The sequence below is a fragment of the Aegilops tauschii genome, chromosome 5, assembly GCF_002575655.3.
Source record: "Aegilops tauschii subsp. strangulata cultivar AL8/78 chromosome 5, Aet v6.0, whole genome shotgun sequence".
Lineage (NCBI taxonomy): Eukaryota > Viridiplantae > Streptophyta > Magnoliopsida > Poales > Poaceae > Aegilops > Aegilops tauschii.
This window is the reverse complement of record NC_053039.3, coordinates 565590833-565605819: the sequence shown is the minus strand read 5'-3', so window position 1 is coordinate 565605819 and position 14987 is coordinate 565590833. Positions and strand designations below refer to the sequence as shown.

Here is a 14987-nt window from a genome sequence, read left to right as displayed (position 1 = left end):
ATGATTTATAAACTAAAATTGCGACCTGGCAACTTTAGTTTAAGCACTATAGCAACTACAGTGTAAACATCATGACAACTTTTGGGCAAAAAAAAATTCGTCGAAATATATCAACATGGGGTCTAGTTTTGAAGATCTCGTCGAGACGGATTTAATGGTGAAAACGGATTTTTAATTCACTTTTTTAATTAGGAGATAAAACATTTTAAAGCCGAAAACCAAAAAGATTTCTGCTGATGTCATCTGTTCATACGTGGCAAAATGAGTGGTGATGAAGGCGTGTGGGCGATGTGTAAACGCTCACACGTGTGGGCGTTAGTTTTTCCGTTATATTATGTTAGCTGTCAACCTGATGTTAGTGAAAATACCACAAAAGATGGTTTGGAATTACGAACTGCTAGGATTTATGAAGTTGAATAAAGGATGCTATAGCACGACTATTTACAAAATTAAATAAAAAAGTGCTCCCATGTGCTGGCTCATAGGGGTCGACGATTAGACATGTCATCGTTACCATATTTGCACAATTTCTATTTTGGATATCCAAACATCAAAATTAGTTCTAGCTTCCATAACAGAATCCAAGACATGGTTTCTTGTCCAAAGAGGAAGGAAGGAAAGACGGTAAATTTGACCTAACAATGAACATGTGATTCGTCCACTTTAATTCTTCTGTTCCATCAATTAATGTCGAGAATTAAGCAGGACGCGTCACCCGAATTCAAGAGATACCAATCAATCAAACATATAGGAAGGGGATCCGAGGGTCGAGTGACGCTGCCGGCGCTGCCGCCTCGTTCCGTCCGTCCCCACCGCCCCACGCCGCAACCAAACCTCGCCTCCTCCGCCGCTGTCGCCATCTCTCCTCTCTATCTACTACGACTACGAGGCCGCCCGCACGTGCCCCACTCCCTCCCGTGGGTGAGACACTGACACTCCATTGTTCCAGTCCAATCCGGAGAGGCCGCCCGTCCGTCGGCGCGCGCGCGATGCTCCTCGTCTCCTCCGGCCAAATGGCGGCGCTCCGCCCGCCGCGCCTCCTCCTCCTCCCGCCCCGCCCGGCTGCGCTGCCGCTCCGGCGCCGTCCCAGCATGGGCGCCTCCTCGGCGAGGCGGCGTGGCGGCGCTGGCCGCGTCTGTGTGCCCCGGTGCGCGGGCGCCACACCCCCTCCGCAAACCTCCGCGGTTAGTCCCCCTGTCCATCGCTCCAGCTCCTAAATTTCTACCGAGAGGGACAGTTTTCTCGTTAGGATTTCTAGAGCAAGCAGATAGATTTCAAGCGGCCTCGGAATTGTCAGGACAGGCATCTCCCTTATTTTTCAGAGAAAGCAATAATAACAACCTCGTTTAGCTTTTGGGGCCGATTTGCCTCTGCCAAAAGAGGAATACATTTTTTCTCAGAAAAAGGGATAGAATTTCTCTGAAAAAAGAGACAAGTATAATTAATTCAGCCTGAAAAACTAGGGGGGTGCAAAAGGGTAGCTTTCACGGGGTGCCAGTCATCGTGAGTCTTGCACTGTGGTGAAGCAACAAGATAAGCATGATTTGCATCAGGAGTACAGAGTTTGGACTCCACGTGGAAACAAAGGGGTGCAAAAGGGTAGCTTTTACCTGGTGTCAGTCGCCGTCAAATCGGTGCTGCGACAGAGCGCCGCAACAGAGTCAAAGAAGTCATAATCCATGGCCATTAACGGGGCGTATCTGAGCTGCGGTAGTCGAAAATAACACTGGTTCTCCGTAGCTCTGCCGGAGAATGCCTTTTATTGCGTGCATCGAATTGCGAATGAATTCCATGGCTGGACATGCTCAGGTTTTAACTGTCTGCGTGATGAGTCTTTCAGTGTTGTGAGTGCAGGCGACTAATAGTTTTACAAAGTAGGCATGTATTGCATCAGGCGTACAGAGTTTGGGCTCCACATGTGAATTTTTTGCCTGAAACTTCCACGAATCGACATTGCAGGTACAAGTCCCAGCTCGCAGAAAGTGCTCGCCGTTGCTTGATAGTGCTCTATTGCCTGGTGGAAGTGAATTGGCTGTGCATGAATGGAAGGCCGTTCCAGATATTTGGAGGACAGCAGCAGAAAAGTATGCTGACCTTGTAGCTCTGGTGGATCCTTACCATGATCCTCCGTCCAAATTGACTTATAAGCAGGTACTTGTTGAAATAAGTTTCTGTTGATGCCTGATTGATTATCTAAGACATTTTCTCTTGGAATAGACATAGTTGGGCTTACTTATGCTGTTTCTTGTGTTACCAAATACCCCCTCTGTAAACAAATCTAAGACGTTTTTGCTCACTATGGAGGGAGTACTACTTAAAAGCTTGTGCAGTGGACTGCAACTTACATATGCACTTCAATATGTTTCATATAAATAAATTGAAGCCTTTATGATTGATTTGAGCTAGAAACTATATATGCTGTTCCAATCCGTTGTGCAGTTGGCAATCCTTGTTTTTTATTTATTTGATGTACGTTTTTTATTCAGCTTGAACAACAAATATTGGATTTCTCTCATGGTCTGAGGGCTATTGGTGTTGCTCCAGATGAAAAGCTAGCCCTTTTTGCTGACAACTCATGTCGATGGCTAGTTGCAGATCAAGGTAATTTGCCTTTTTTTTGTTTTTGTTTCAAGATGTTTAACATGTAGTATGCTGAAGAAGTGAAGAGATCAAATCACCAGAATGCCAGAGTTGCCATATCTAAGCTTGCAGTTTCTACACGAGTGCCACTTTTACTTTCCTAGCATAGAGAAAATGATGGAAGCAACCAAATAATAACGGCTTTGCCTTGCGTTAGGCTCTTAAAAAAAGATACTGAACTACAAATGTCAGTTTTTTTTTTATTAACTGAATAAATGTCAGCTTGTTGAATGATGTGCTTACCATTTGTTGTGTTAGCTATCTAGGGGAGTTCATGTAACTGTCTTCAAATGGATGACCATATATGTTCATCAGTAATCATGCCACTGACACATGCAATCCAGGAATCATGGCTACTGGTGCTATCAATGTTGTTAGAGGAACAAAATCTTCCGATGAAGAACTGTTCCAAATATACAGTCACTCAGAAAGGTAAGTGTCAAGTCTTTTGCTTTTAATGATTGACGATTATGCAGTCTAGGAGCCGGTATAAATCTAAGTCACACACAACATAAATGAAATTGTATCCACTTGTCTCTTTCTACCCTTTGAACTGTTGAGCCACGGGCCTGTCAGGATTTAGGACCTGGCTTTTATAAGCCAACGAACCATTTTGATATGCCTATTTAAATGCTTCCACTGATTTTGTTTGATGGAATGTTGAGATTATAACTGAAGAGGTGCGGACTGTCAAGGGGATATGGAATTTGAGGTGCAAGTTTGGCATGATGTTGCCATTTATAGTTAAAGAAAAAATTGGATGGATCACCTTTCAGATCAGACCTCTCTTAGCTCGTGAAAAAAGTAACAACATCTGCATGCTAATTTTGACATCTTTACTAGACCAAAATGTCCATAATATGCTATTATTATCATGCACAATGCTTGCCATGAACTTAATCTCTCAAAGTATGCTTGCTTGGTTATTGTTTTGCATCTGGAAAGTTTTGCCTCAAACATAGCATGCCATATATAGTACATTAACTCTAGCAATATGGATTGTTAGTAAATGGTATTATGATGAGTATCTTTATGCTTATTAAGTGTAATTTTTATACTTTTTACTTTCATGTTATAATATGACTTTATTGTTTTTTCCCCATCACAGTATTGCACTTGTTGTGGACAGTCCTCAATTCTTTAACCGGCTTGCAGAATCTTTCATTTCAAGGATTAATGCAAGATTCATTGTGCTACTTTGGGGTGATAAATCATCCCTAAATAGTAAAGCTGTGATGGACATACCAGTTTATGACTACAATGATATCACTGAACTTGGACGAGAAAATCGCAATGCATTATGCTACTCAAGCGAGCTATTCGAGCAAGGTATCTTTGCATGATATCATAATGTGCTATGAATCACAAGAAATGTTTAGCTGAAGATATATGGAGTACGTTTCTTCCAATTTTTGTTACTTCATTTTCTTCTGCATTTCTGACATCAAATGTCACATAAGTCGCTAATCATTTGCTTCATGTAAGAATGTAAGATGTCTTACCATCCAATAAGCTAAGCATCCCAATACCAGTATACAATTGATAGATGTACCTAATATTGTTAGTTTCGCAAGCTTGTTATTTAATGGTTGGCTCAGTCATTTAGTTATATCCAGAGCTTGCCACTCAAGTTCCTTGCAGCCAACACCAATTGGTTTCTTTCTTAATAGCTTTGGCATCTGTTGTTTCAAAGAGGAGCACTTAATTTTTGTTTCTTTACAGAATATGGCGTCACTAGGAAACTCTTAACGATTTTTTATTTCTGTACTTTCAAGCAGTCAACTTGCATCTAATAATATGGTTCCTCTTCTTCCAACCATGTCCTAGTTTATTACAACTTTTTCTTCTTTCAGGTCAGCAAGGCGTCTTCGAAGCTATTGGTCCAGAAGACGTTGCGACCCTAATATATACTAGCGGAACAGGTGGCACACCAAAAGGCGTGATGCTTACACACCGAAATCTCTTGCATCAGGTTTCAGCAATGATGAAATTTTGTCAATGAATTTTAAGTAATACTCCCTCTGTAAAGATTTATAAGAGCATTTAGAACACTAGAATAGTGATCTAAACGCTCTTATATTTCTTTACGGAGGGAGTACTATGCTGTGTGCAATAAACCAATAACCTCTACTTTGTTTTCTTTGATGTAATATCCTATTGTATGAACATGGGCACTTGTGCTGATCACGTTTTCCTGGATTTTCTAGAAGTATCCCAAGTCTGAAGCGCCTTGATTTTTTTGAACTGAATTGTGTAGTTTTTTTTTAATGTATTCCTCTTGTATCCACATTAATCTTTACGCTATTTATGTTCTGCAGATAAATAACTTATGGGATATTGTTCCAGCAGTACCTGGTGATAGGTTCCTAAGCATGCTTCCACCCTGGCATGCATACGAGCGTTCTACTGAGTACTTCATCTTCACTCATGGAATTCAACAAGTTTACACTACTGTGAAGCACCTGAAGGTATGATTTTGGTGCTTTCCATCATAAAATGCTTCATTTTAGTCAGTTTTGGCAAGAGGCCTAGTGATATCATTAAGAAGTTATTGCGACGTAGTAGTATTCATGTGCTCATGGGTTATGCTTTCATTGATTTAGCAGCCTACCGAAAGCTGCAAACTTAGTGATGGACATTGCATTAACATGTGCAGTCTGCAGAACTCTAGACCTGCTAATTTTCATGCGAACTCAGTATCACGATGCACTCAACAGGGTTTCTGTGTGGCGTGCAGTACTCTTCTTGTTCTATTTTTATTGTCTGACTGTTGTACAAGATGCTGAAATTGCTTATTCATGTTAACATCTTTATGTTCTTTTATAGGCAGATTTGCAGCACCACCAACCTCATTATATTATCTCTGTACCACTGGTCTATGAAACTCTGTACAGGTTAGTTTCTATGACTATGATGTTAAATTGTGTATGCAAACTGTGACATGTTCTACAGGCAGTGGTATTGGACAGTAGAATTTCTTCAGTTCTCTAGTGCCGTCAATGCGGCTCAACATATTCGCCTTCTGTTTGCTATCAACATCTATCTTTAACTATTTCCTTTTTTGGCTTGTTTGGGTTATCATATTCTTTTATCCATGAAATCAATATTTCTTGTCGATCGGTAGTGATTAGCAACAGTATGTAAAAATCTTTGATCCATTATGTAATATTTCCTCACTTTTTACAGTTCGATTCAGAGACAGATATCTGCTAGTCCTCCTGCTCGAAAAACTGTTGCCCTTGCACTTATCAAGATAAGTTTGCTATTTATGGAGGCGAAGAAGATATATGAGGTATGAATCCCGAGTTAGCATGAGTCACCTCATTCTCTTAGCTGCAAGTACAGTTGTTAACTTTTCTTCCTCTCATTCTTTGGTGACTGGAGGTTCTCTATAAATTAATGTCCCATTGGATTCTGCGTGTAGCTGAGTCAATTTTCCTCTTTCTGTCTTCTTTTTCTGTTATTCTGGAAAGGGAACAGTCTTATCAAACAGTCCTGTCAAGCCATCATTCATTTTCTACATGTTCAATTATCTACGGGCAAGAATCGTCGCTGCTCTTTTGTGGCCTTTGCATAATCTGGCAAAGATGTTAGTCTACAAGAAAATCCATTCTTCCATCGGAATTTCAAAGGTACATTTATTTTGCCTGCGTGCCTATTTCTGTGCTACCTCGATAATCTTTGTGCAGTTTTGAGTGTGAGCTCCCTAAATTTTTGCATACTTACTAATTTTATGATTTCTGTGATAATTTGCAGGCTGGTATTAGTGGTGGCGGAAGTCTTCCGATGCATGTTGACAAGTTTTTTGAGGTAGAGGATTGGCAATAAATAAACTTCTTATATTAACATCCTTTCATCGATATTGTTCTCTTCCAGGCTATTGGTATCAAAGTGCAAAATGGCTATGGTCTAACAGAGACTTCCCCTGTTGTAGCTGCTAGACGGCCATTCTGTAATGTAAGAGGTTCCACAGGACTTGTTTCTAATATTATATGCATTTATTGTCTGATCTTTTTGTATGTTGCATAGTAAACTGTTGGTTTTATATTTAATAAGAAATGCTATAAATTATTTTACTCATTGGGCAAAGCAACAGATAACAAGATCATATAGTGAGTTAAATCTTGCGTAATTTGGTACCAACTCCTAAAAGAAAGAAGGGCAAAAAAAGGGGAACAATGTTATTGGTATTCTTCAGATAACACATTCTTGCTCCCAAAAAAGATATAAACTCAGATCTTGCCAGTGAAATGCATAAAATATTCTCGCAATTTGTCTTTTTATGAAGGAGCATATCTTCATGCTGGATATGTAGTTTCTGAGGACAACAGAAGACGACAGTTCTGGCGCCTATATTTTGTGCTAATCTTTTGCTTCTTGGCTTCCTGGACATTTTTGTGTGTAATTTGGACTCATTGCCAACTTGTAACCATTTGGGTAGTATCATCAAAATAATCTCCACATTTCTCAGTAGACATCCGTGTGTGTTTTGCCTCCCATTTGTGCTCTTATACTAACATAAGCAGTTGATGTAACAAGGTTCTTGGCACAGTTGGCCACCCAATAAAGCATACAGAAATCAAGATTGTGGACATAGAGACCGGTGAGGTGCTCCCAGATGGTTCAAAGGGGATTGTGAAGATTAAAGGACTGCCAGTAATGAAGGGATATTATAAGGTTCTATCTATTCACTTTATACGAATGAACTGTCAAATATAAAAGAAACCGCCCTTTTGTAAACATATTACTTGGAGATAAATATATTTACCTTGATGTCCGACACTTAGCTAAATCTCACAATCCATGTTAAGATACCATGCTCTGAACTTATGTATTTAAGTCTTTTTCTTCCTTAGAAGGTTCTTATTTATCTCCTAAAACTTCGCTTGTCACAGAATCCATCTGCTACAAATAAAGCTTTGGATCTAGAAGGTTGGTTCAACACTGGAGATATAGGTTGGATTGCACCTCACCATGCCACAGGTCCTAGTCGAAAGTGTGGAGGGATGCTTGTTCTTGAAGGGCGTGCAAAGGATACAATAGTTCTCACTACAGGTATGTATTATGTAAGATCTAGTTACTGTTTTCTCTGTACATTCCGCTTCTCTGTATACTGGAGTGTGATGCTGCACTCTGGAAATCAATTAATTCGTATGTAGCTGGAGTCTTCTTAGAACGTCACTTTGAGAATTATGTATGATTTATTACTGTTATCTCTGTGCATTGATTTATGACATTCCACTTTGTATACCGGGGTGTCATGTTGGACTCTGGAAATCAATTATATGTACTTGGAGATCACATAACTCTAGTTAAATTTGACTGCACTTGAATGTTTACTAGATCGGATTGCAATTGAATGTTCCAATTTCCAGGTGAAAATGTTGAACCTGCTGAGCTTGAGGAAGCAGCAAGCAGGAGTAGCTTGATTGATCAGATAATGGTTATTGGCCAGGTAGGGCAAGAAGCATAACCACACAATTGCTAGATAAATCATATGTGTTATATTATGATCATTACTATGGCCAATTGATGCTCCTTGACGTAGCCTGTGGGAAAATAGAATTTATCAAATGATATGGAAAATGTTTTTTGGAACCGCCAGACCGTTATTTGAAACCATGTGGTGTGTTTTTGTTCATGAAAAGACTTATCATAATATGATTAGATTTAGATATTGCAGTGATGAAATAGATCATCAGTACCACTGGTGAAGTCATGAACTTTGTTATTTATTCTTTACATAGGATCGGCGGCGCCTTGGTGCTATTATTGTTCCCAATAATGATGAAGTCGTAGCAGCAGCAAAAAGAAAGTCGAGCCTTGATGGGAACAACGGACTAGCCAAAGATACGGTCATGAGCTTGCTACATGCTGAGCTGAAAACTTGGTAAGAGTTGAGCGCTTTGCTATTTGATTTGTTCAGATAATCCTATTTTCCCTTGATAATTCATTTGTTATCATAATGGAGACCTTTTAGCTAATCTGGAGATGTTCCAAAACCGTGGTAGAATTAAATCGTTCACTGTATTTTAGGATTTTATAAATTTTGACATTGTGAACTGAGTCTCGTCGGTCAAATATCGCAAGACTTGAATTAGTTTGTTAATTCATGTCAGGATGGCTGGTTGCTCATTCCAGATTGGCCCTATTCTTGTTGTCGACGAACCATTTACGGTAAGATTTTGTACTAGAACAGCGCACTAGAAGTTTTTGCGGGCTCATATTAAGTAGCATGTTTCTTACAAGCTTTGCGTGATCTTGTTCTTCAGATTGATAATGGTTTGATGACACCAACCATGAAAATAAGAAGGGACAAAGTGGCGGCCAAGTATCAGAGTGAGATTGAAGCCTTGTACAAGTGAGCTGTTTGCTCAAAAAAAGAAAAGGTGAGGTGTGGACGCAGGGCAGCGCAAACAAGGCGATCACTCCGGGCTGTGCTCTGTTTGATGCAAATCTGTACTGAAAAGTGAAAATAGGTGTGAAATAAAAGAATCGAAAGCAAGGCAATTGCAGAGGCCATAGTACGTTGAAAAAACATGTATTTTTTTCGATAATGTGAAGAAAAAAACATGTATTTTTTTAACAGAGTCTGGTAGTATCACTCAAAACCCAAATCTATGGCTTGCCACAGGAAAAGAAAAATCAATCTTCTAATTACATCAATCATAGCTACATTGCTACTGTATTTAAGTAAAATTAATGCTGGCTGGTTTGTGCTTGGCATGGTCGGATCACGCCTCAGACGGGGCACACGAGCCGGCACCACAGAGCGATGACCGCCGCCGCGACGACCGCCCTGGCCACAGCCCCGCAGCCACCATCACCATCGTCCACGGTGACTGCCACTGCCTGCTTCTTGTCCTCGGCCTTGACCTCTCCGTCGTCCACGGTGGTCGCCTGCTTGCTGTCCTCGGCCTTGATGATGACACATTTCTTCTTCTTGTTGGTCTTCTTGCCACGTTTCGCCGGCTTGGCACCACCATCACCTGACCCTGAACATACGCTCCCGTCGACGTTATCGGCCAGCGCTATCTTCTTCTCCTCTACCTCGGCGGCAGCTTTCTTGTGCTTCCGGCTGTGGGCGGCACCGTGTCCAGGGTCGTCGTCGCCAAGGACAGCCCACATGTTAGCGCCGCGGCTCGCGACGCCTTCCGCCGTTGCCGCCTTGCGTGCCCGCCGGGCCACCGTCCCACCTTTGGCGACCACGGCAACGAACTCTCCTTCCTCTTCCACTTTACCCATCTCTTCGTACTCCCATTCTATACCGACCACTTCTTCTTCCTCCTCCTTGTTCGGCGCGGCCGCGGCCGGCGTCTCCTTCACCTCGCCGCCGCCGGGCTGGTGTTCCGGGAGGAGTCCGGGTACCGCCGGAATAGCCGGTGGCGCCTCCAGCGGCATCTGCTTTCCATAGATGGCGGCCATAGCGATCCGTGTAAAACGCTCCATCATGTCGTCCATGGCGCCCGCCGGCGCCGCCTGCTGGCCGCCCCCGGCCGCGCCTCTCTTCGTGGCCTTCTTCGTGCCCTTCTTGGTGCCACGTTTCGTCGCGGGCTTGGCAGCCCGCGGCGGCGGCGCCACCTCCTCCGCCTTGGCCGCGGCTTTCTTGACGAGCTTCCGGCCGTGGAGGACGGCGTCGTCGGCGCTGTGGCCGGGGTCGTTGTTGCGCAGCACGGCCCACATGTTGGCGCCGGCGATCGCTATGCCTCCTCCAGTTCCGGCCATCTCGATCGTGTCAGGTGGCTCAACTCTAAGCTACCGTCGCTGTGATATCGGGAGGACTATGTGCCGAGAACGTACGATGCGGTCCTATATAAAGGGAGCGGAGCGAGACGCATCAGTCCGATTCGGCTTGGAGCAGTTCGTGGTGCTCACTGCTCGTCCCGGACTTGGACACGCACCTAGTTTTTTTTACTGGATGTAACCGATGTCGTGCTGGAGAATTGCATGTAGAGTATAATGTTAAAAATATGGGAAAAAGAAATACAATGCAATACACGGCCACAAAACAGAGGAGAAAAGAATACAACCAGCCACATGACCCCAAGAAAGGCAAAAGAAAACTACCCGACAGAAAACCAAAGCATAATAAACTCGCTAATGCAACAAGAAGCGACCCTGGTGTTGTTTTCTCTTAGAGGAAAGGCGGGAGATAGGCGCCGGTCGACCGGTCCAAATTTTGGCAGGTCGCCGGGCAGCCCTTTGATCCCTCAACATCTAAACTGTTTGATTGGTTTCATTCCCCTCACATGCCCTCCTCTCAGAAAAAGATGGTGGCCTCCCCCCCCCCCCCCCCCCCCCCCCTCTCTCTCTCTCTCTCTCTTGTCCCTCAGCACCAATTCCTGCTCTCGCTGTGTTGTCTTGCCCCTGACGCAATCTCACCACAGCCACTCGCCACCGTCAAACGCAACAAAAAAACCATTGACTGTGCATTCATGGGTAGTAGCAAAAAACAAACATTAGATGTATAAAAATGTGAACACTGTAGTAGCAAAATTGATAATGGTTGCAGCAAAAACACATAGTCGTGGGTCTTGGCGTGCCATGAAAAAGGATGTAATAGCTGACGACGTTGATAGTAGCAAAACTCAAAATGATGGTAGCAAAAAATGGTACAATGGTTCCACCAAACAAAAGACATGGTAGCAAAAAATTTGGTTGGTTCCTGCAAAAAGCAAACATGGTGGTAGCAAAAATTGGTGCACTACTTGTACCAAAACAAAAACATGGTAGCAAAAATTGGGTTGGTTCTAGCAAAAACATGAACATGGTAGAAAAAAAGGCTGGTTCCAGAAAAAAAAAGGCGATTGTAGCAAAATTTGGGGTTGCTTCCAGCAAAAAAGACCCTAGTCGGATCTCCAGCACTTGTCACCATGGTTACAAACGCTCTGAACACCGGCCGCCTCCAACACTTGTCGCCGTCATCTCCAGCACCGGTGGGAGCTAATTGTAGCACTTGTCGCCATTGTCTCCAATCTTGTGGCCGCTGTCCCAACACCGCGTAGTCGTTGGTCCCAGCACCAGGTGGCGCCGTCGGATGCAGCTCAACCCACCATCGGTTGCAGCACCACAACCTACAGGGTTGAAGATTGCAACGGTCTTAGGAAACTTTTGGTAAGGTTTTTTTTTTCCTTTTCCTTTTTCTTCTCCATTTTTTCGGGCTGGGTTTTGTCCCAATTTTTCAGTTTTTCTATTTCTTCTACTTTGTATATATATTCCTTTTACTCAAATCCACAAAGAAAAAAAATTCAAACTCATGAACTGTCTCTAATTTGCAAATGTTTTATTCAAATTCATGAACTTCTTTGAAAATCACAAACATTTATTTTTCAAATTTTATAAACTTCTATTCAAACACTTGAACTTATTTCAAATGCAGAAACATTTTTAAACCCACAAGTATTTTTAAACCCATTTTTTTTAAAGTCAATGGCCAACCAATCAATGGTTGACCGGTCAACCAAGTGAGCGGAGGGGAACAACAACGGAACGAAACCTACAAGCCGGTTAGAAGGATAGGCAAAAACGAGTTGCTCATGGTGGTGCTTTTGGTAACATTTATTTTTTTTAGTTTTTTTGCGGGGAACATTTTATTTAACTCCTGCTGAAAATAAGAGGAAAGAAATCCTATACGGGCCCAAGGCACTCGCTGCCCCGCTATACTAAAGCGTCTTTGCGTTGCGCCCAAATTCTGTTTTTTCTTCTATATTCCTCCCCACCAAGCCCTACCACTCGGTTGGGACATCCTATTTAGCGCACTGTGCGATGGGAAGCGATGAAACGAACACCCCCTCCATGCCATTTTAGGCCGGGCCATGTGCTGGGCGGGGCGCCCCTTTTTCTGTTTTTCTCTTTCATTTTTATATTTTTTCTTCTTTCCAAGGATTTCAAGAAATCTTCACAAAATATTAGAAATCTCCATGAATCTAAAAAGTGTTCAAGGATTTAAAAAAAATCAACAATTCTACTAAATGTAAAAAAAAATTGAAATCAAAACGGTCCAAATTCTAAAAATTATTTGTGAATTAAAAAAAATGTTCATCAAATGTTTGGTAATTCAAAACATATTTGTGAAATTTTGGAAATGAACATTTATTTTGAATTTTCACATTCGGTATTTGATGAACACATTTTGAACAATAAACTTTTTTGAATTTGATGAAAAATATTTGAAATTTATGAATATATTTTTAATATACGATGCATTTATTTTGAATTTCCGGAAATATTGAATTCAACTAACAAATTTTGAACATGTTGAACATTTTTTGAATCTTATGATCTTCTTTTGAATTTGATGAATTAAAAATGTTCATGATTTTTAGAAATTTGTTTTGAATTTTAAAATATGTTCGTGAAATGAAAAGGAATATAAAAATGAAAAGGCAAAACAAACATTAAAAAAGAAAAGAACAGAAAGATGAAAAAGAAAAGAAAAAACGAAAAGAGAGAAAAAAATGAAAGAGAAATGAAAATACCGGTGAATCTTGCACTACCTGGGCGGACCAAAGCAGGTAGTGTGTGTTTGGTCGACAATTGTCCACCTACGCGGTAAACAGGGGACCCCCTCTTGGTTATCCAATTGTGGCTGCCGTTGTCGGGTTGCTGTTGTTGTTGAGGAAAGGTTTGTGCTCGCTGTTGCTGCCGGTGGAACACGGGCCGTTGCTGGCCATTGGTCAACACTTGGTGTGTTGCCTCTCTAACTCCATGTGCTAAGAGCATCTTCACTCGCCCCCAACGCCCTTTTTTATGCCGGCGCTAAGCGAGAAGCCTAATTTTCGCCGGTTAGGCCCGAATTTGGAGCTCGCGGACTCAGGCCGAACCCCGCGCGCAGGGGGCGCCGGGGGAAGTGTTTTTGGCGCGAAAGCCCGGTGGGGCCGCCGAGTCAGTGACCAGCCTCATCTCGTCTTCCTCATCACCTCGTTTTCCGGTGGGGAATCAATGCCAAGGCTGCCGCCAGTCAGCCTTCCATTGATTCCTCACAGGCGCGCGCAGTGCGGCGACGCACCCCTCTCCCGCCCTGCGTACACACGTTTGCCGCCTGATACGTCTCCAACGTATCTATAATTTTTGATTGCTCCATGCTATATTATATTCTGTTTTGGACATTATTGGGCTTTATTATTCACTTTTATATTATTTTTGGGACTAACCTATTAATCGGAGGCCCAGCCCAGAATTGCTGTTTTTTGCCTATTTCAGAGTTTCGCAGAAAAAGAATATCAAACGGAGTCCAAACGGAATGAAACCTTCGGGAACGTGATTTTCGGAACGAACATGATCCAGAGGACTTGGACCCTACGTCAAGAAATAAAGGAGGAGGCCACGAGGTAGGGGGCGCGCCTACCCCCCCAGGCGCGCCCTCCACCCTCGTGGGCCCCCTGTTGCTCCACCGACGTACTCCTTCCTCCTATATATACCTACGTACCCCCCAAACGATCAGATACGGAGCCAAAAACCTAATTCCACCGCCGCAACCTTCTGTACCCACGAGATCCCATCTTGGGGCCTGTTCCGGAGCTCCGCCGGAGGGGGCATCGATCACGGAGGACTTCTACATCAACACCATAGCCTCTCCGATGGTGTGTGAGTAGTTTACCTCGTACCTTCGGGTCCATAGTTATTAGCTAGATGGCTTCTTCTCTCTTTTTGGATCTCAATACAATGTTCTCCCCCTCTCTCGTGGAGATCTATTTAATGTAATCTTCTTTTGCAGTGTGTTTGTTGAGACCGATGAATTGTGGGTTTATGATCAAGTTTATCTATGAACAATATTTGAATCTTCTCTGAATTCTTTTATGTATGATTGGTTATCTTTGCAAGTCTCTTCGAATTATCAGTTTGGTTTGGCCTACTAGATTGGTTTTTCTTGCAATGGGAGAAGTGCTTAGCTTTGGGTTCAATCTTGCGGTGTCCTTTCCCAGTGACAGCAGGGGCAGCAAGGCACGTATTGTATTGTTGCCATCGAGGATAACAAGATGGGTTTTTTATCATATTGCATGAATTTATCCCTCTACATCATGTCATCTTGCTTAAAGCGTTACTCTGTTCTTATGAACTTAATACTGTAGATGCATGCTGGATAGCGGTCGGTGTGTGGAGTAATAGTAGTAGATGCAGGCAGGAGTCGGTCTACTTGTCTTGGACGTGATGCCTATATACATGATCATACCTAGATATTCTCATAACTATGCTCAATTCTGTCAATTGTTCAACAGTAATTCGTTCACCCACCGTAAAATACTTATGCTCTTGAAAGAAGCCACTAGTGAAACCTATGGCCCCCGGGTCTATCTTCATCATATTAATCTTCCAACACTTAGTTATTTTCGTTGCCTTTTACTTTG

The 14987-nt window shown here is 42.5% G+C and overlaps 1 protein-coding gene across 1 annotated transcript; it reads left to right on the top strand.

The window, feature by feature from the left end:
* The first annotated feature begins 768 nt into the window (after nucleotides 1-768).
* LOC109736138 (probable acyl-activating enzyme 16, chloroplastic) lies at nucleotides 769-9306 on the top strand. The gene is made up of 18 exons (XM_020295355.4): nucleotides 769-1184; nucleotides 1960-2151; nucleotides 2487-2601; nucleotides 2985-3072; nucleotides 3749-3969; nucleotides 4494-4612; nucleotides 4959-5108; nucleotides 5467-5534; nucleotides 5827-5932; nucleotides 6114-6272; nucleotides 6397-6450; nucleotides 6517-6597; nucleotides 7180-7317; nucleotides 7536-7695; nucleotides 8016-8095; nucleotides 8388-8530; nucleotides 8760-8817; nucleotides 8913-9306. The coding sequence occupies exons 1-18, from the start codon at nucleotides 990-992 to the stop codon at nucleotides 9003-9005; spliced, it is 2220 nt and encodes a 739-aa protein (XP_020150944.1). The 5' UTR covers nucleotides 769-989; the 3' UTR covers nucleotides 9006-9306.
* Nucleotides 9307-14987: the final 5681 nt, after the last annotated feature.

Bases quoted from the DNA above. Each gene is read 5' to 3' on its own strand.
- LOC109736138 (XM_020295355.4), top strand. From the start codon at position 990: ATGCTCCTCGTCTCCTCCGGCCAAATGGCGGCGCTCCGCCCGCCGCGC. The intron at 5,933-6,113 runs GTATGAATCCCG...TATTCTGGAAAG, and splicing joins AGGCGAAGAAGATATATGAG to GGAACAGTCTTATCAAACAG. The intron at 6,451-6,516 runs GTAGAGGATTGG...GTTCTCTTCCAG, and splicing joins ATGTTGACAAGTTTTTTGAG to GCTATTGGTATCAAAGTGCA.